This window comes from Hoplias malabaricus, chromosome 9 (assembly GCF_029633855.1).
Source record: "Hoplias malabaricus isolate fHopMal1 chromosome 9, fHopMal1.hap1, whole genome shotgun sequence".
Taxonomy (NCBI): Eukaryota; Metazoa; Chordata; class Actinopteri; order Characiformes; family Erythrinidae; genus Hoplias; species Hoplias malabaricus.
This window is the reverse complement of record NC_089808.1, coordinates 36,085,734-36,108,066: the sequence shown is the minus strand read 5'-3', so window position 1 is coordinate 36,108,066 and position 22,333 is coordinate 36,085,734. Positions and strand designations below refer to the sequence as shown.

Genomic DNA, 22,333 nt, shown 5'->3' with positions numbered 1-22,333 from the left:
ACAGTTTAAAGGACCAACAGGTAAGATTTGATATTTTTGCTCCTGGGCTCCCCCTACAGCTGCATAGTGCAATTCACTTTTACAGCACTGTCCTGACAGAAAGGCAGAGAGAGGGGGAACATGGGTGGTTTCCTACCCTACTCCATTAGTTACATAGAGCAGTTTCGGTAGTGCTGTAGTTTTAGGGTGAAAATATTTTTTCTTTTAATATCATTCATCCATCCATTCTCTGTAACCATTATCCAGTTCAGGGTCACGGTGGGTCCAGAGCCTACCTGGAGACATTGGGTGCAAGGCAGGAATACACCCTGGAGGGGGCGCCAGTCCTTCACAGGGCAACACACACACACAATCACATTCACTCACACCTACGGACACTTTTGAGTTGCCAATCCACCTACCAATGTGTGTTTTTGGACTGTGGGAGGAAACCGGAGCACTCGCAGGAAACCCACGTGAACACAGGGAGAACACAACACACTCCTTACAGACAGTCACCAGGAAACCCACGCAGACACAGGGAGAACACACAACACTCCTCACAGACAGTCACCCGGAGGAAACCCACGCAGACACAGGGAGAACACACCACACTCCTCACAGACAGTCACCCACAGGAAACCCACGCAGACACAGGGAGAACACACCACATTCCTCACAGACAGTCACCCAGAGGAAACCCACGCAGACACAGGGAGAACACACCACACTCCTCACAGACAGTCACCCGGAGGAAACCCACGCAGACACAGGGAGAGCACACCACACTCCTCACAGACAGTCACCCACAGGAAACCCACGCAGACACAGGGAGAACACACCACATTCCTCACAGACAGTCACCCAGAGGAAACCCACGCAGACACAGGGAGAACACACCACACTCCTCACAGACAGTCACCCGGAGGAAACCCACGCAGACACAGGGAGAGCACACCACACTCCTCACAGACAGTCACCCACAGGAAACCCACGCAGACACAGGGAGAACACACCACATTCCTCACAGACAGTCACCCAGAGGAAACCCACACAGACACAGGGAGAACACACCACACTCCTCACAGACAGTCACCCGGAGGAAACCCACGCAGACACAGGGAGAACACACCACACTCCTCACAGACAGTCACCCACAGGAAACCCACGCAGACACAGGGAGAACACACCACATTCCTCACAGACAGTCACCCAGAGGAAACCCACGCAGACACAGGGAGAACACACCACACTCCTCACAGACAGTCACCCGGAGGAAACCCACGCAGACACAGGGAGAGCACACCACACTCCTCACAGACAGTCACCCACAGGAAACCCACGCAGACACAGGGAGAACACACCACACTCCTCACAGACAGTCACCCACAGGAAACCCACGCAGACACAGGGAGAACACACCACATTCCTCACAGACAGTCACCCAGAGGAAACCCACGCAGACACAGGGAGAACACACCACACTCCTCACAGACAGTCACCCGGAGGAAACCCACGCAGACACAGGGAGAGCACACCACACTCCTTACAGACAGTCACCCACAGGAAACTCACGCAGACACAGGGAGAACACACCACACTCCTCACAGACAGTCACCTGGAGGAAACCCACGCAGACACAGGGAGAACACACCAGCTCCTTCTATTAATATCAACTCATAAGTATTTTATTTGCCCCACATGTGTACACCTTTCTGTTTTCTTCTTCCAGACGTTTGTCCTCAAAGACAAAAGTACCTCAAAACCCCTTAAAAGACTATTATATATAACTCTACACCTTCACCTTCATTCAGTGTGCGCAGATGTGCAAAAGAATTTGTCTCTTTTGTAAGTTACTTTGGTTAAAAGTGTCATTCTATTTCCACCTGCCAATCCACCACTCGCCTGCAGCTTGAATGCTCCACCCTTCAAGACGATGGGATTGGTTCTTTTGATTTATGACATCAGTAACCTTAACTGCCTCAATCCGCCCACTTGAGGCTGACTTTGTAACGCTGCACTTTTAAAGTGGAAATGCTAGGCCATGGCATTTAGTGTCTATTTCATTCATGATACATCTTCTAGTGTATAATCACATCACACTCATGTGTACATACAATGGCTAAACAGGATATTTCTAAGGACAAGGGATCATCCACTTGCTTTTGGGGAAAGAATGGAAAATGAGTGTGAAATAAGCAGCATTTTCCAAAACAGCAGTTAAAAACATTTTAATACTATTACATTATTACATTAATCCTGCTGTAGTATGAAACTAATTATTTATCTCCAAATAATAATGGTATATTTAATAGATTTTTAATTATAGGAGCGATAAATAGTATTTAAAAGCCCTAAATGATGAGACTTTATTACTTTATAAACAGGGCCATTTGAAAACAAATTATTATGTGTAAATCCCATGATCTTGGCCCATTACAGAGGCTCATTATGGAGGCCCTTTATGTAAAGGTCTACTATTTAGGACCATTATAAAAATGTATTATTTAATTGTGAAGAATAGTACACAGCGCTAAAAGAAACGGATCTGACTGTCATTGTCATTCATTAATAACAACATTCATTAGCTTCCTGAGTGCACTCTCAGATCCTTTGCATTTTTCTATTAAATATTCTTTGCTACAACCACATGGAGATTCCTTTAACCCCCGAAGGGCCGAATAAAAAGCAAATGAAGACACACGGTTGAATGTCAATGACGTTCCTGTATTAATCACTATTCAGAGTTGATTGTTTAAAAGTAATGCAGTCATTTGAACACAGGAAAGCGCTCTAGTGAATCCCACTGGACGTGGACCTTTTAACAGATGGCTGTAGACTCCAAGATCTTCTGACCCTTCTGGTCAAACTACACATTCTCTCAGGAAACACCCTTTTGAATTTTAACTTCACAGCCTGGCGGAGTTAATGTCGAGAAATTAGAAACTTTACAGGAGTTAAACGATGTAGTGGAAGGGAACGTAAGAATAATTTTTGAAAAGTGATTTTAGATCATCTCTCTTCATCCTTTCATTATAAATGATCTAAAAACAAAAGGCAAGCGTAAATCAACAAGGTTTTGGCCCAGAACTGACAATGTATCCTCAGCTCATTTAATGTATAGAATGTGGGTAATGTGAAAAATTCTTCTTAGGGATATTTAATGGACATACAGTAAAAATAACTGTATATTTTAAACAATTTTCAGGGTGTCACGGTGGCGCAGCAGGTAGTGTCTCTGTCACAGCTTCAGGGACCTGGAGGTTGTGGATTTGATTCCCGCTCCAGGTGACTGTCTGTGAGGAGTGTGGTGTGTTCTCCCTGTGTCTGCGTGGGTTTCCTCCGAGTGACTGTCTGTGAGGAGTTGGTGTGTTCTCCCTGTGTCTGTGTGGGTTTCCTCCGGGTGACTGTCTTTGAGGAGTATGGTGTGTTCTCCCTGTGTCTGCGTGGGTTTCCTCCGAGTGACTGTCTGTGAGGAGTGTGGTGTGTTCTCCCTGTGTCTGCGTGTGTTTCCTCCGGGTGACTGTCTGTGAGGAGTGTGTTGTGTTCTCCCTGTGTCTGCGTGGGTTTCCTCCGGGTGACTGCCTGTGAGGAGTGTGGTGTGTTCTCCCTGTGTCTGCTCCGGTTCACACCCACAGTTCAGTGTGTGTGTGTGTGTGTTTCCATGTGAAGGACTGGCGCTCCCTCCAGGGTGTATTCCCACCTTGCGTCCAGTGATTCTGGGTAGGCTCCGGACCCAACGTGACCCTAAACTGGATAAGCGCATACAGATAATGAATGAATGAATACATAAACAATTTTCTATACTTTTACTTTCGGTTTGTTTTTGAATGTATTCTTGAATGACCATCGTCTACCGAAGCTTACTCTGCTCCTTCATGCTGAAGTGATAAAGGGTGTTGTTACTGCAGACGGACTGTAGCAGAGTTATTTGAGTGAAAGTTGAAAGGAAAACAATACACTTGGTGTTATTCATGTTTCATTGCTGCCTTCTAAATCATGAAAGATAAATCACTCTTACACACAGTAACAAAAACAAACAAAAAGATGTTTCAAGCTGCTTCCAGAGAATACACAGGATGGATATCCGGAATCACAAATGTTTACTTCTTCAGCGTAAATCCCTACTCCCAACTCTAACATAAACAAGTCTAATTAATTTTCACAGTGCAATCGATTCTGAAATGGCATAACTCTCAGAGCAGGCTTTTGTGCTCTGACGTGTTCCCTGTCACAAGTTTGAAGATGCAATTATTCCAAAGGTCAGAAAGAACAGCTCTGAGTCTGTGCTGACCTTAAAGATACTTTAAGAGAATAGTGGGAGTCAGACCTTTCATTTAAGAGAAGTTTGCTCTGAAGCTAAACAAATGTGTTCAGCCAAATGTAAAAGATCAGTAAATCATTTTACCACCAAAAAAATTGAAAACTATACTAATGACTGTTTAATAATAAACATTAAGATGAAGAGTGCACAGAGCGGTTCCGGCACATATTGGCATCCATGTGGTAAAATAAGCTTAGTACAGAATCTCTGAGTTTTCCAGGCCTCTATGTGTCAGTATAACTGCTGTTTCACGATGCAGAGAAAAATCCTTGGAGAAAATGATCCCTCCTTTAACAATTAATTTAAAAGCAACACACAAGACCAAGGGTGGCATGGTGGCGCAGCAGGTAGGTGTCGCAGTCACACAGCTCCAGGGGCCTGAAGGTTGTGGGTTTGATTCCTGCTCCGGGTGACTGTCTGTGAGGAGTTGGTGTGTTCTCCCTGTGTCTGCGTGGGTTTCCTCTGGGTGACTGTCTGTGAGGAGTGTGGTGTGTTCTCCCTGTGTCTGCATGGGTTTCCTCCGGGTGACTGTCTGTGAGGAGTGTGGTGTGTTCTCTCTGTGTCTGCGTGGGTTTCCTCCAGGTGTCTGTCTGTGAGGAGTGTGGTGTGTTCTCCCTGTGTCTGCGTGGGTTTCCTCCGGGTGCTCCTGTTTCCTCCCACAGTCCAAAAACACACGTTGGTAGGTGGATTGGCGACTTAAAAGTATCCGTAGGTGTGAGTGAATGTGTGTGTGTGTGTGTGTTGCCCTATGAAGGACTGGCGCCCCATCCAGGGTGTATTCCCGCCTTGCGTCTGGACGCAACGCGGCCCTGAATTGGATAAGCGCTTACAGATAATGAATGATTGAATGAACACCGGACCAACAGTTTTAAAAATGTACAGCAGTGTTGCAGGCAGACGTTCTTTTAAAGCATTTATAATACTTATAATAATAATTTTAATAATGGGGCAGTCTTGGCCTGGTGGGGGCAGCCGTGGCCTGGTAGTTAGGGAAATGGACTTGTAACCAGAGGGTTTCCAGTTTGATAGAGCCAACAGGTCAAGACTGAAGTTCCCTTGAGCAAAGCACGTAACACCCAACTGCTCCCCGGGCACCATGGCTAGGGCTGCCCATTGCTCTGGGCATGTGTGCTCACTGCCCCCTAGTGTTTACTAGTGTGTGTGGAAATGTGTGTTTCACTGCACGGATTGGTTAAATGCAGAGAACAAATTTCCTCTGTGTGCACAAGCACAGTGGCCAATGAAGTGATTACAGTTCTAATACACTATTCTCTATACACTTAAAAATTGTGGTTCTAAAGAAAATGGTTCTATTAAGGTTCATCGTGGAAGCATCCTTCAGACTGATGGAGAACGTGCTATATATGGTTCTATAGAGCACCTTTTGGAAAAAGGTTCTAAATGACACCAAAAACAGTTCCTCTATTGAGATTGTGATCTGTTAATCATGCAAAAGGTTGTAGAACCATAATTTTAATTGTGATACTACATTATTGTACTGTACTGCACTTCAGCATACTATTACACTAACACACAATACAGTTTATATTGTAATGTACTGCACTGAACCTTACTCTACCCTATTAATACTACTATACAATAATATACTGCAAAGCCTATAATACAGTATGATACACTATACAATAATATACTTAAAATACATTACAATTGTACATTGTAAATTACATTGTAAAGTACTTAATAATTCATTGCTGTACCATATAATGGTATAATGCCGTTCCATACTGAATACAGTATTACACTGAAATACACTATACTGTACAGTACTATATTACATTATAATGTACTGTAATATATTACACTGCACTGCACTTTACGGTACAGTACTATATTACACTGCAATATACTCTACTGGATGGTACTATATTACAATGCAATGCGCTATACTGTATGGTACTATATGGTGCAGTGCTGTATTACACTGCAATATACTCTACTGGATGGTACTATATTACAATGCAATGCGCTATATTGTATGGTACTATATGGTACAGTGCTATATTACACTGCAATAAACTATACTGGATGGTACTATATTACAATGCAATGCGCTATACTGTATGGTACTATATGGTGCAGTGCTATATTACACTGCAATATACTCTACTGGATGGTACTATATTACAATGCAATGCGCTATACTGTATGGTACTATATGGTACAGTGCTATATTACACTGCAATATACTATACTGTATGGTACTATATTGCAATGCAATGCGCTATACTGTATGGTACTATATGGTACAGTGTTATATTACACTGCAATATACTATACTGTATGGTACTATAATGCAATGCAATGTGCTCTACTGTATAGTACTATATGGTACAGTGTTATATTACACTGCAATATACTATACTGGATGGTACTATATTAAAATGCAATGCGCTATACTGTATGGTACTATATGGTACAGTGCTATATTATATTACAATGCACTATACTGTACAGTACTATATTACACTGCAATATACTATACTGGATGGTACTATATTACAATGCAATGCACTATATTGTACGGGTACTATATTACACTACAATGCATTATAATATACAGTACAATATTACACTGCTACATACTATAATATACGGCACTATATTACACTGCAATGCACTATACTGTAAGGTAATATATTACAATGCAATGCACTATATTTTATGACACTATATTACAATGCATTGTGCTATGTTTTGCAGTACTATATTACAGTGCAATGCACTATAATGTATGGTACTATATTCCACTACAATGCACTATAATGTATGGTACTATATTACACTGCAATGCACTATAATGTACAGTACTATATTACAGTGCAATGCACTATAATGTATGGTACTATTATTACACTGCAATGCACTATAATGTACAGTACTATATTACAGTGTAATGCGCTATAATGCATGGTACTATATTACACTGCAATGCACTATAATGTACAGTACTATATTACAGTGCAATGCACTATAATGTATGGTACTATTATTACACTGCAATGCACTATAATGTACAGTACTATATTACAGTGTAATGCGCTATAATGCATGGTACTATATTACACTGCAATGCACTATAATGTACAGTACTATATTACACTGCAATGCACTATAATGTACAGTACTATATTACACTACAATGCACTATAATGTACAGTACTATATTACACTACAATGCACTATAATGTATGGTACTATATTCCTCTACAATGCACTATAATATATGGTACTATATTATACTACAATGCACTATGATGTGCGGTACTATATTACACTACAATACACTATAGGATGCAGTAATATATTACACTGCAATGCACTGTAATCTATGGTACTATAATACACTGTAATGTGCTAGAAAGTACAGTAATATATTACACTAAAATGCACTATATTGTATGATACTATTTTATACTACTATTCACTATAATATACAGTACTATTTTACACTGCAGTGCACTATACTGTAGGGGACTATATTACAATGCAATGCACTCTACTATACTATATTATAACATGCAACACTATACCGTATTATATTGTCTTATACTTTAATTCACTGCACTGAATTATTCTGTATTATACTATTCTAAACTATACTATATACACACACTTCTGTCTGTGATGTTGTAAGTTGGCGTTGCTGTCCGTGGTGCTGATTTGTTCTGGCTTCTTTTACACCACAATTACCTTGTGGAAACCCTTTAATATGTGTATTTCCTGCTGCTTTAAAGTGAAGTCACTGTGGACAGCTGTGCATTCACAACCAGTGTAGTCTCTGCAAAAAAACCACTTGTGCTAGAATGTGATGCTCTGGAAAGGCTGTGCATGAGACTAAGACACACAGGGATCCAGTCACTCTGCACTCTGGAACTGTATTATCTGGATTTGTGGAGAGTCATTTGCATGAATATATGGAATGCTCTAGAGTGGTATTTATGATTCAGAACTAAGCATTCAAAATCAGGACCTGGCCTCTTCAGAGTTCTTTCATTTTAATGTAATTAAATCACAATACAAATGTTCCAACAGCATTTTAAAAATCTTCCCTGAAACACAGAAACCAAGAGAAACAACCCCCTCTCTAATACCCTTTATTTGAAAGGAACTGTTGGATGAGACGGTGTCCACAGACATTTGGCCCAGAAGTGTGTCAGGTTTCTATCTGCATTATGTTAGATTACCAGCAGGTGGCAGTAGAGCACCGGAGCCGAATGAGGCGTGGAGAGCAACTGTGATCATTTCCCACCATCACTGCTTTCTCACCCTTTCAGATTGTATAACCAGCACACGTGTCTGACAGCAGGGCCACAAATGATGTTATTCACACTGACAGCCTTCATATCAATCACAGAAGATGTATGTCTGGACACTTCATAACATGTTTTTTAATATATGTATAGCACTGATAGAAGTGATTAAACTGACCATCACTGTCAATCTGCTTTTTTATATAATCATATGCACTATTTTTTCCTCCTAAACTTTTAAACCAAATATCCAAGTCCATTAGAAATGGCCTGTAGCCAGAAAGATCGGACAGCAAACTCCACCAACACTGCAGTCGACCACTGTGACATGGTCAGCGAAGGTGAAGCGGGGCAGAGTCATTGATGGTGTGCTGTGGTGGGTGGTGGCTTGGGCAGAGGAGAGCACCCCGTCCACCTACGCCAAGACCTTGCCACCCTTCAGTACAGAGGACCTCCTGCGTGCCCAGATAGGGGGCATGAGCACCCTGTATGGGGAATATAGCAGAGCTATTAGCTCCAGTAAGACCATATTTGTGAAGCTGCAGACGTCATTGCTGCATATGGTTGGATAGAGGCCACAGAAAAGACTGTCAGTGAAAATATGGATAACCACAGTAAGAGCCCAGTTTGCTAAAGGGAAGAAGAAAAGGGTCAGTGTTGGTGGTGTCCAGCCTGTGATCTGGGAGGATTCTACTCCCTCCACAGGGGAGAGAGAGAGAGAGAGAGAGAGAGAGAGAGAGAGAGAGAGAGAGAGAGAGAGAGAGAGAGGCGCATGCGCAGTGCCGCAAAACAGCCGGTCTCTTAAAAAAAGGGTAAAAGGAAAAGGGAGAAAAATCCTTATGCCAGCGGATGTAATCAAGGCGAAGAATTATCTCTTATCTCTGGGCATACATGGTGACATTGTAAGTAGCGTCCTGTTTTTCTCCTCCTTTCTCTGTAATCTGGCCAGTTTATGGATGGCGAGGGTGTCGTTCGCTGGAAAACGGCGTGTCATGTGTGAGATTGGGATGGAGGGAAGGATGGACGAGGCTCAGCTTGGCTTCCGATTCGATCTCCCCGGTCCACCTTAAATGGTGCAGCGCCAGCGGGGCGATTTAAGGTGGCACGCGGAATTCGAACGCTACGAAGAACTGAGAGGAGAGACTGCTTTGGGGGGGAAAGAAGCTCACTCGGGCTTCGTGATGGACGGGAAGAGGGGGGTTATCTCTCTTTCCCTCTCTCCCCCTGTCTCTCTCTCTTTCTCTCCTCTCTCTTACTGTCACTCTCTATCCCTCCATCCCACAGCAGTCTCTTTTCCCTGTTCCTTCGGAGAGATAGACCCCCTTTTCTTTCGTGCCTGGTGTGGTCTGTGATTTTTCAGTGAAGGACCGAGGATGGATTGTTTATGCAGCAGGGTCCAGTGTCCGTGCATTCCCGATAGGACTTCGTCTAAAATCGGCTTTGCAGCCGAACACAAGGCCAGTCTGAGGTGCTCTCGGACACACCGACGAACCCGTCGGTACATCACTCCTCACAGGCCAAATGCTGCGTGCTTGTCCACATTAAACATGGCTCGGTCCTTCTTATGGGGCTTGGATGGCTGGGGTCGTTGATGGAAAGCTCACTCACACTGCAGTTAGAGCCCCCCCCTCCCTTCATACATACTCACACACACACACACACACGCTGTGAATAGTGGGGACATTACCCAGACTTCCATTCATTTTGGGGGACTTACCATTAACTATTCAACAAGTACTGTTAATTTAACCCTAACTCCAACCTTAACCCAAGCTTTAAAATGTAATGATTCACATTGTGGGGACTAGCTGGAGGTCCCCACAATGTGAGTGTCTAAACAGACAAATCCCCACAGTGCTATTCCTAGTACATACACACACACGTTTGTTTTCATGCATTGTGGGGCCAGACAGCCATTTTTTGGAGTCATACCCTTGTTTTCCGTTAGTGCTACGGTCCTAACCCTAACCTTACAGAAACCTGACACACACACACACACACCATCTTCATCCTCCTCCTCTTCCTCCCCTCCCCAAATATCCCAACATCGTCTGGATCGTACACCACTGTGTTTTGAGCAGAACAGCTCACCAACTGCAGGCCGTTATCAATCAAATCCAATGTCACCATGTTCTCTACACAGGGTCTCAGTACATTTTTATAATACACACAATTATAAACACTTATAAATACCCAAATACTGCACCCAGATACACTGTTGTAGCCTTTTTCTGCATGTTGGATTTCCCAACAGTGGAATGGGAATGGACCCTGATATTTATAACTGATATTATCAAATGAAACATGTTCTGTGATCAGTGTGTAACAGGTGAAATAAGACACTGATAACTCTGTGTGACAAATCGTTGAATTGGTTGATACTCAATGTTTTACCGGAGGCATCAGGAAAAAAAAGCAGTGTCGTCTCTAGATTTTTTTATCCATCAAAGCTGGTGAAATGTTGCAATGCTGGGTTTAGGTGCTAGCAAGTGATAATGGGTGGAAGTATCAGTGTTGTCAAAGCAAAACACATCTAAACCACAGACAGTGTATTTTTCTGTGGTACTAGTTGCTCGAGTCGCGTGGTCGGCCTCTGCGTTTAGGTTGCTTCCATGTGGCTGATAGGGGCCGATGGCATGGTTTTAAAGGAACAGTACATGAACACAGGGCGGCACAGTGGTGCAGCAGGTAGTGTCAGTCACACAGCTCCAGGGGCCTGGAGGTTGTTGGTTTGATTCCCACTCCGGGTGACTGTCTGTGAGGAGTTGGTGTGTTCTCCCTGTGTCTGTGTGGGTTTCCTCCAGGTGACTGTCTGTGAGGAGTTGGTGTGTTCTCCCTGTGTCTGCGTGGGTTTCCTCCGGGTGACTGTCTGTGAGGAGTTGGTGTGTTCTCCCTGTGTCTGCGTGGGTTTCCTCCGGGTGACTGTCTGTGAGGAGTTGGTGTGTTCTCCCTGTGTCTGCGTGGGTTTCCTCCGGGTGACTGTCTGTGAGGAGTTGGTGTGTTCTCCCTGTGTCTGCGTGGGTTTCCTCTGGGTGACTGTCTGTGAGGAGTGTGGTGTGTTCTCCCTGTGTCTGCGTGGGTTTCCTCCGGGTGCTCCGGTTTCCGTGTCCGTAGGTGTGAGTGTGTGAGTGAGTGTGTGTGTCTGTGTTGCCCTGTGAAGGACTGGCGCCCCCTCCAGGGTGTATTCCCGCCTTGCGCCCAATGATTCCAGGTAGGCTCTGGACCCACCGTGACCCTGAACTGGATAAGGGTTACAGATAATGAATGAATGTTTTTTTCCTTTCACAACAATCTGAAACACTTAGTAACATTGAGAATATAAAATAAATGATGTGTAACCATCAAATTCTCAATATAGACTTACAGAACTATAAACAAACTGCTGTTTTCTGATATTATGCTAATGATACAATTAGCGCTAAAATGGAAATAAATTCACTCATCGCTCGCAGATAATTAAGGTGCCAGGGCTCTGTGAATTACACTAGAACAACCACTTTAGACACTTAAAGAACCTTTCAGTCATATATTAAAAGAGGCATAGTCTGTGACATGCTTTCGTCACAGTACCACAAGGATCAAACCCCACAGCAGCCTTCTCCCCCTGTCCAAACAGCCCTGTTCAGAACAACCGGTTTCAGCGCTTGTTTATTCAAATGATGATGAGGCACAACTCGGTTCAGCGCGAGCACCCAGGAGTCGGGAGCGAGAAGTGAGGAGAAGCTCTGGTTTCTAGCCATTTTCCTCTCAGTTCTCATTCTCGGTTTCTCATTATTTAATCAGTACTCTAATTTCGCTGCAGTCGTTGTTTGTTTGGCTTTTTTTTAACGTTATCTTTCACATAAACATGGCTGTAGTGTTGTGATTGAAGACACTCAGATAAGGAGGCGGGACGACTCTAAAATCTTTGCACATGATGAAGGAAGCATAGCATAATCAGGAACACTCATTTATCCTATGTTTTTAGATGTAAGCAGCACACAGAAAACTGACTGGGTGGTCTTGTTTCACAGTGTGAGGGTTGGTGGGCTCATGCACATGCACATGCACAGATTATGAGATTTTGTTTCATAATATGTCCTGTTTATTGTTAAAAAAAACAACCTTATCCTTATTAACCAAGAACAAAACATTGAAAGACTGCGGCAGGGCAGTGGTTCCTAACACTAGCGCTGATTACTCATGGTCCTGCACACAGTCATTACCTCAAACACCTCTCCATCTCATCCCAAAGGTATCATACGCTGCTCCATCACCCTAGAGAATGCTGTTCTGCTCCTCACTCTGATGCTGGGGGCTTTATACCTTAGTGACATTAGAGGGGTCTGTTTTGGTTGGTGCTTTTGGATCTAAGGTGTATTTACAGGACGCTCAATACACAGGTACCGAATAATGTCAGTGCAGCCTTATGCCTTAAGACAGTCCACAGCTCGGTTCCCCTTTCGCTCCAAAGGCTCCATGTAGCCTAATTCAGTAATGACATCCCGAGAGCCTGCAGAAATCAGATCCAGCTAGTGGCCACCCACATGACAGTACGTCTAAAGGCACTGTGCGTTACAATTTATTTGTTAAACGAGCTACAAATCCAGGAAAATAGCTCAGTGTTTCCACTGAAGATACGTTCTAATCTTTACAGTTTCAACAAACAAAAGCCTGGGACATCTTCAGAGTCCTGAAAGAGCCTCTCTCTCTCTCTCTCTCTCTCTCTCTCTCTCTCTCTCTCTCTCTCTCTCTCTCTCCCCCCTTTTGTTTTAAATGATTATTTGTTCAGTTTTAGCACGGGAGCAATCGATCCCAGAGACGACAAGATGATTTCGGTAACGGAGACGATCACAAGCATGAAATGAGAAGAGCGATTGAGGTGCTACTTCCCTTTTTAAAAAAGCAGATGAGATGATATCAGTGGGAGCTTGTGGGGGAGTGTGGTGTAAGACATGTTAGAACAGCTTTATTTATGTTCCAGTTCAAACATGCCTTTGCTCAGAGCTTCGCGGCCATTTGCTGCGTCTCATTGGATAAGATTAATTCATGCTGATGATTCTGTTCTCCGGAGACGGATATGAGTAGTGATCACGCATCACTGTTTGACTGCTCTGTACCTCTACATTAACGACGGTATGTTCATTAAAATGATCCCATGTTTAATATTTGGAATTAGGAGGCGGTAACTGTTGTAAATTCATGACGTTTTATGAAAATGGTTTGTAAATGATGTGGTTATAAGAGGGAGGAGAATCATCTGGAGAGGTTTAAAAGTGTAGACCATGGGCATGAATGTTGCACTTCAGTAGGATACAATTAAATGTAATTCAAAGTCCTTTTGGAGCCACTGCAAAATATCAGATGAAATATCAGACACCACATAGAGCTCAGCACGCTTGGAGGAGAACCCTGAGAGGGTCAAAGTGAGGACTAGTCCTCACCTGTGTGCAACAACACTCCTCTAAAAGGTTTCAGAGGCAGAGCTTCCTTTTTGAAGCATTGTAATTAGTTACGAGGGATGAATTTGACTCGTTAGCACACACTGGGCGGAGATTCTCAGATACAGTGCTATAATTTGGTAAAACACCACCCCCAATGAAATGTGTCTTCCACATTTAACCCATCTGTGGCAGCGAACACACACAGGCAGCCGTCCCCAGTACCCAGGGCGCAGCTGTAGGATCGGTACCTTGCTCAAGGGAGGACAGTGCTGTTCCTTCACTCCCCCGCCCCCAATTTTCCAGCCAGTCGTGGGAATCGAACCAACAACCTTTCAGTCCTAAGCCCTCTTCTCTAACCATTCACTACAAAGGCTCCCCCCAAAACATAGACTCTATCTGAGCAGCATAGTTTGGAACCACAGCAACTCGGACATTAAAGTTAAGCATTGATTATTCAGACCGAAAAAAGCTTAGCCTTGCAACATTTCAGACAGATCAGTAGAGCTAGTGTTTGTTTTGTGTTGCACTGTCCAGCTCTCGCTGGAGTCTTTAATCAGTTGCCAGTCCATAGAGTCATTTTAAGAACTGTCATTAAGTCAGATAATAAATGCTCACTATTGTAGCTTTTACAAATAGCTAGATTCTGTCTGGCCAGTCAGTGCTCTGCAATGTTTACACGTCACCGTTAAGTCCCTACTTTGCTTGCTTGGAACCAGGAGCAAGAAGGTAAAAAGTACTTTCTAGGTACCAAATTTCCCTAATAGTAATAAAAAAAAAAACTAATAAGTAGAGTCAAGATTTTGGAGTAGGCACCATGCAGTAGAAAAGGCCACAGTGATACCTGAGTCCTCTGTGAGACAACACGACTGGGGCATGGGCATTGGTGCAAACTCAGTCATCTCTATCTGCTTATCCTTCTGAAGTTTGGGCAGCACCATGTAATTATTCCTGTACTTGATTATTGGGAAAAACTACCTTTATCTGTCTTTATCTCTATTTGTTACTCCACTCCTTTACCCATTCCCCTCTTACACATCCCTTACTATCTTAGGATGATAAGTAGGAGTGATAGTTCTGGTTGTTTGGAGGACAATGAGGTTATAAAGCTCTGCTGTCTCTGAGGCAGATTCTGAAGCACATTCCTGCTCGAATGTGTTATGACTGCCGCCTCAGAGTCAGCTGCAGAATGACATGCTTCCTCAGATCACATGATGATGAGCATCTTTGTATAACATTCTGCACCTCCTTTACCGGCAGCGATCATAACTCAAATGTATAGGAAAGTACATCTTCAGTAATCAATTACATTTGTTTCCTACCCTCATCCAAAAGTTACATAGTGCAGTTCCTGCAGTGCTGAGCCCAGAGTCCCAGAAACAGTGGCTCTATTCTCTCTATTACAGATCCGTGGAGCATCACAGTTATTTTTAAGCTGTAGCTTTAAGGGTGAAAAATTACCAAGTGTTGCTTTAATGGTAGAGAAACAGTGATACAAGAAAAAGACATGGGGTATGGTGATGTGTTTATTAAATGTGAGTGAAAGCTTCCCTGACAAGTCCTGTGCTGAACATACCCCAGTTAACAAGACTAATGATGCGCTCATTGTAATAACACACTGGTCAGTGTACTGACCTTGTCCTAAATATGCACCGAAACGAATGTGACGTAATGTGTATTTATATATTTATATTGTTATCAATAACGATATACACTGCCCACCTCTGTAATTACATTATAGCTCAACATTAACGTTATAGTTTCCACTCTTCTGTGTCCTCACTGTTATGTAACAGTCCATCGATCGATGTGTTAATCAGATCAGGCTGTAGTGGTGTGTGGTGCTGCTTTCTATGCAGCAGACTGGGGTTTGATTCCCTGCTCGGGTAAGCACACCACAGCCCCTATGTTCCTCTCACTGAATTACTGCTGTAAACGGCTCAGAATAATCGGCAGCGTATGTGAAATGTAAGTGTTGTGTGTCTCCTGCAGCCCATGGGATCGGAGAGGATGGAGATGCGAAAGAGGCAGCTGTCGGGGCAGCAGGAGGCGGGGACGGGTGGGACGGGGGGCACGGGGACGGCGCAGCAGGGACAGCGAGCCTCCAACGCCTGCTGCTTCTGCTGGTGCTGCTGCTGCAGCTGCTCCTGGTAAGAACTCCTCCTCCTTCCTCCCTCTGCACCAGTACGCCTCACACTTTGGCCTAGGCTTTCTACTCGACTTCACTGAGATTTTAATGAGGTGAGTTATGGCTTGTGTTCTTAAGCCAGAAACGAAGCCGTTCAGGGTCTTCCTGATGTAATCATATTTAAAGGCCATGTTCACGACTGTAATCGACTGCTCCTCCAGTCTGTTTGTGCTCGACACTGGTCTAATGTGTTTATGAAGTCCCAGTTTTAGTGTCTGGGTCTGGTTTGCTATACTTTCTCTGTCTGCTGATGGCAGAACTTGAATTGAGATGAGGATATTACTCTATTCCTGCTCCATAGATGGAGCATAGACTTATTTTTGCTGTTTTGGAATAATTAATTTGGAAATGTCTCCAAACTCAACAGAAGGTTAACTGCATGAGAGCTTGTGCTACAAAACTAAACTCAAGTTACAAATGTGTTTCTGTGGTAATATTTTCCTCAAACACACCGTTCCACCTTGAAAGACACTGAGATTCTGAACGCAACCAAACCAGAGAGAACTGTGTTTCCCCACAATCATAGATGGCCCCTTAAAAGAAGGATATCAACCTCTCACCTGTTTTATTCAATTACGAATCAGGAAATGATTCAGTGCCTCATGAATTCTCGGTAGGAGTGGGCAATATCGCCATAAAATAATATCACGATATTTTGGCGATAACGATATTCTTGGCGATATCGACAAAACTGAAAAAAACTTTTATTAATTTCAGAAACACACTATTGCAACAAAATAAACGTTATAATTAATAGTAAATTAATTAATTGTATTAATTAAAATATATTTTTACACAATACCAAGGTTATTTTTTCCATGACTGAAGTCACTTCCCTTTTTTTGAAGCAAATTCCTCCACCTCAGAGCCACTTCCCACCGTACTTCACTGTGCCTAAATCACTCATGGAAAGAATTATGGGTAACTGCATGATGTCATTACGTAAACAAATCAGAATATCACTATTATCACGATATAGACTTTTTATATCGGCTTTAAAATTATGACAATATTATCACAAACGATATGATATGGCCTAATTCTCACCACAGTCCAGTTTGATTACGATTCCTAAAAATGATTCATTGCATTCTGTAATCTTTATCTGACCTCAGTTTGAATTAATTAAGATTCATATGTGGTGCGGCAGGTAGTGTCACAGTCACACAGCTCCAGGGACCTGGGGGTTATGGGTTCGAGTCCCACTCCGGGTGACTGTCTGTGAGGAGTGTTCTCCCTGTGTCTGCGTGGGTTTCCTCCGGGTGACTGTCTGTGAGGAGTGTGGTGTTTTGTCCCTGTGTCTGCGTGGGTTTCCTCCGGGTGACTGTCTGTGAGGAGTGTGGTGTGTTCTCCCTGTGTCTGCATGGGTTTCCTCCGGGTGACTGTCTGTGAGGAGTGTGGTGTGTTCTCCCTGTGTCTGCATGGGTTTCCTCCGGTTGCTCTGGTTTCCTCCCACAGTCCAAAAACACATGTTGGTAGGTGGATAGGCGACTCAAACGTGTCTGTAGGTGTTAGTGTGTGTGTGTCGCCCTGTGAAGGACTGGTGTCCCTCCAGGGTATGTTCCCAGTGATTCTAAACTAGATAAGCGTTTACAGAGAATGAATAAATGAATGATCATCATCAACATCATAAAATTTTCACATTATAATAACAGGCATGTTTTATTAGTTTCCTCAGAATCTCAGTACATCATAAAATCAGGTTTCACCTTAAGACAACGCAAATCAGCATTAATTATATCCCACCACAACCTGATCAGGATGAAGCCGTTACAGATGAGGAATGAATGAAGCAATTAATTAATAAAAGTATGTCTTATATCATTGTATCATACATAGGCAATGTATAATGATGGTAAATGCAAAAAAGCGTTTAATGTGCTTCATAATAAACCCATATTCGTTTAAATTGAAGCTGGGTATATTACATAATGTATACATGACTATGTTATGTAATATAATCTTGTCATGTCCTGCTCATGTTGTACGTGATTAAAAGCGCCATGCTGCTGTGCTACAGTTGTGACAGGAACAGACAGACACCCAAACAATGTTTGGTCAGCAGTGATCCTGTGCTCAGAAACTGAGCAGTGATGAAGCAGATGGTTGTAACTTGTTTAGCAACTTATAAGTCTGTTATACTGTTCACCCGTATAATGGAACTATAGGGTGGATAGCAGTACACAGAGCTCATGAAGTGATCAGCAGGTGGTAAGTGTTTTATAATAAAACGTCCAGTGAGTGTAATGCACATAGACAGTCTTCCTAGTGCCATGTGCTCGGTGTGTGGGGGATCATGATGTGCTTACTACCTTGCAGTCTCACTGTTAGGAATGAAGACAGAGAGGAGAGGAACCGCAGAGCCTCCCACGACGTCAAAGCTGAGGGCAGCACCGACTGTGAGGAGAGGTCAGTAACAGCTCATTCACTTCTAAATAAATCCCCATTAATCTTGAGTACCTCAGTGTCTATGAGTGCTGGGTTAGAGGGGTGTATTGTAAATGTTTGAGGGGGTACTGCTTTGTGGCATTATTAAATCTCAGATAGTGCTGGGCGATATGAGCGCAAATCAATATCACGATTAATTTTACATTTTATGATTCTGATTATTTTACGATTTTTAATTTACGATTATTTTGTGTTTGTGTTTTTGACTCATAGTTCAGTGACGAGGCTTGTGCTGTAAATATTCTCGAGTGTTAAAGCTGGGATAGTTTCTCTAATGTTGCTAGGAGCTTGTTCTTCTCTTGTTTTCTGAGCACTGTTTATATTTGGTGTGTGATTGTGCTTTGGTCGGTGAAACAGTTTTTTCCCAGCGTTTACATTTGTCGATTTTGATTCATTTTCGATTAACTGCCCAGCCCTATTCTCAGAGTTTGTAGCCGTGTTAAATATCGCTGTTATACGATGTTATGTGTGATAATAGGGCAGTCGGCCAAGATATCTGTCCCAGTTCAGCTACATCAGCCGCTGTAGCTCATCAAACATAAAACACAAAATCTTCAACAAATCCTAATGCACAGCTACACTGTTTTTCGTAAAACAATGAAACAATAAATTACCTCAGTCATCAGTATGGTATGTGCCAAATTGGGACCCCCTGTTTCATTGCAAAGGCTCAGATGTGTTTTTGACAAGGTCTCAGACCTTGATTAGTAAATCAGGCCTGAGGCATGTCAGTCACTGTAATTAGGAACTGTCAGCTGAATTACCAAGCCGTATAACTTCTCTGACTCTTCAACCTTGGGCTAACTCTCAGCAAACATGAGCTCCTCTAAGCAACTGTCGGAAGATCTGAAAACAAAAGTAATCCATGCCCAAAGGCAGGGGAAAGCTATAAGAAGAAAAAGGCAGTTCAGGGCAGCTGTGGAGGTCAAGATGAGATCTGGAGTAAACTCTTAAAGGGAACTGCAGGTTTGCTGGTGAGACAGACAAATCAAAACCCTTTGATGGAGCTCCATCCAATACCTGTGTGTTGAGCTGGAATGGTGTGCGAACCAGAAATGATCGTCCATCATCTGTACCTGCTCACACAGCAAACAAAAGGTGAAAAGACTTTGAAAAGGCCACAGGGCCAGACATGTAAACAACATTGAGATTTGCTTGAAAATTGAAAGGCGACGTTTAAAAAAAAGCTGTCAAAAGTGATATATTTCACCTTTCACAGAAAAGAAATACTCCTTGGGCTAAATTCGGGCCAAATCAGATGGACCAAACACAGCCCAAATTTCTTTGTCTACATCTGGGCAAAATAAAGTCCATGAGAGACCAACAATATTCATTCATTCATTCATTCATTCATTATCTGTAACCCTTATCCAGTTCAGGGTCGCGGTGGGTCCAGAGCCTACCTGGAATCATTGGGTGCAAGGCGGGAATACACCCTGGAGGGGGCGCCAGTCCTTCACAGGGCCCGACAATATTTAGCCCCAAAAATAACGTCCCTGTAGGGCTGGACAATCAATCAATCAATCAATCAATCAATCAATCCATCTATCCATCTATCCATCCATCCATCCATCCATCCCAGTGTAAAATGTTTCAACAGCAATGATATGATTTTTAAACACATTTTCAATATTTCAGTATTCACTATTTACAGCATTCGTCATTGAATGACGGTCATTACTATTAATATTGATAAAGCAAATAGATTTAAGTTAGATGGTGATGTCTTGTTTCCTGTTTGTTCTTGGAAGTTTTTCAATGTATTTTACGCTGTTCATGTCGATATCGGATTTATATCGTATCGACCAAAATTAAGAAATCTATCACGATATCAATTTTGGCCGTATCGTCCAGCCCTACGTCCCAGTGACGTTGTGCCTGAATGGAATCAAATCACAACAAGCAGTTCTCCAACATCTAGTGCAAACCCCTCTCAGAGGATCAGAGGTTACTGCGAAGAGGGACTCTAAAATAATAGTAGCCTTGATTTCTGCAAAATTGTTGGATGAAAAGGTGATCACAAACCTTTGAGAAGTCACATAATATGAAAGTATGCGGGTTACACAAAGCTAATTGGTGTACATAAACGTCTTCTACCTGTAAGATACATTAGCTACTCCACAGCTACAACAAATCCTGGCAGATCGACTGTGTTTGGGGTAAAGAAAGTGAAATATTAATGGTATCATTATGTTCAAATGATGTATGGCAACATAAGCAGGTGTGTCATGCGTTGCAAACCATGTTAATATCTCATGAATATGGAATGCCATTCATGAAACCTTATAATGTATGAGTCCTCTGATTGGCTGTGAGATTGCAAGACACGAATACACATGAATATTTGCTGTCTGTGTAGTTTTTTCCCCAATGGCCTGAGATGACTTGCCATCCATCCAGCTGATGTGTCTTGGAATGTGTAGGACGTTACAACTTTGTCCCATAGTCATAGTAAAGTGTAAACTAACTCTCCACATGAGCATCATTTTGGATTACTTGTAGCATGCATGGAAAGAGAGGGTGGGTCAGTGGAGCTGAGAGAACGAACAGTGAGTCTAGAAAGGATGAGGCGGTCATAATATCCCGATATGACTGTGTATATAATCAGAAATAAATTCAATCTGATTGGAGAAACAAAATCAGTGATTCTTACTGTACGCTATGTATAATGCACGTACACTTACATTATACATACATATTTGTAACTAATACAAGGAAATCCCTGTGAAATAACCAGCTTCTGTTTATTTTGCCAGCCTGAAGCCCACTGTGGATGAGGTGAGTTCGTGGGGTCAGTCGTTTGACAAACTAATGCACTGTCCGGCCGGACGCGGAGCTTTCCGCCAGTTTCTCCGCACAGAGTTCAGCGAGGAGAACATGCTCTTCTGGTTGGCCTGTGAGGAGTTCAACAAGGAGACCAACAAGAGCATCATCGAGGAGAAAGCACGCCTCATATACGAGGACTACATCTCCATCCTCTCACCCAAAGAGGTGTGTGTTTGATATATTTGGAATCCCAGTTTCAAAGCAAATAAATATTTGTTGATTATAACTGATTCCAATGACCAACACAGCATTATATCACTGGACATGTTGAATTTGGGATTATGTACAGCTGCTCCAGAGAATCCCATTGAACTTAACATACCATGGTAAAAAAGAATGGTAAATGCTTCCAAACATGTGTAGTGTTTGGTGCCGTAAATTGCCGCATATGCTTCTTAGGCTTGGAAATGCAAGGCAAGATAGTTCTATTTTAATGTTCCTGTATGCAGACGAATCAGGTGTCATAAAGGTGTCACACGCTGCACCAAACTGCGGACCTCTAGGAATCGAGTTTAATCAAACTCGATTCAAGCCAAATCAAATCAAACCATATTAAATCCAGCAAAATCAGGAGACATCAGTTCAAATTTAGATGAAGCAAATCTAGTCAAATCCACTTGAATCTGTGTAAATCAAGTTTCAAATCTGAAGCAAAGTCAAGTAAAACCAGGCTGAATAAATATAAATGACTCAAGATTTAATTAATCTCAATCACATTAAACTGAGATTCTCCTTTTTGTGTAAAGTGACCTTGGGTATTAGAAAGGCACTATATTAATCTAACTTCTTCTTATTAATATTATATTAACATAGTTAAATGAAGTTGAAGAGAGCTGAATGATTCTCAGTGAAGTAACGCTGTGTGATGTTCTTATGC

The 22,333-nt window shown here is 42.6% G+C and overlaps 1 protein-coding gene across 2 annotated transcripts in view; it reads left to right on the top strand.

The window, feature by feature from the left end:
- The window catches only part of rgs20 (regulator of G protein signaling 20), a 30,465-nt gene that overhangs the window by 5,220 nt on the left and 2,912 nt on the right, over positions 1 to 22,333 (top strand). Inside the window, exons 1-4 of one of the 2 annotated variants that reach the window (XM_066681305.1) lie at positions 9,414 to 9,476; positions 15,987 to 16,144; positions 18,502 to 18,591; positions 21,387 to 21,621. In XM_066681305.1, the coding sequence (XP_066537402.1) occupies positions 9,414 to 9,476; positions 15,987 to 16,144; positions 18,502 to 18,591; positions 21,387 to 21,621 (546 nt within the window). Of the gene's footprint in view, positions 1 to 9,413; positions 9,477 to 15,986; positions 16,145 to 18,501; positions 18,592 to 21,386; positions 21,622 to 22,333 lie in introns of those variants that run through there. The other variant, XM_066681304.1, reaches the window with a different exon arrangement.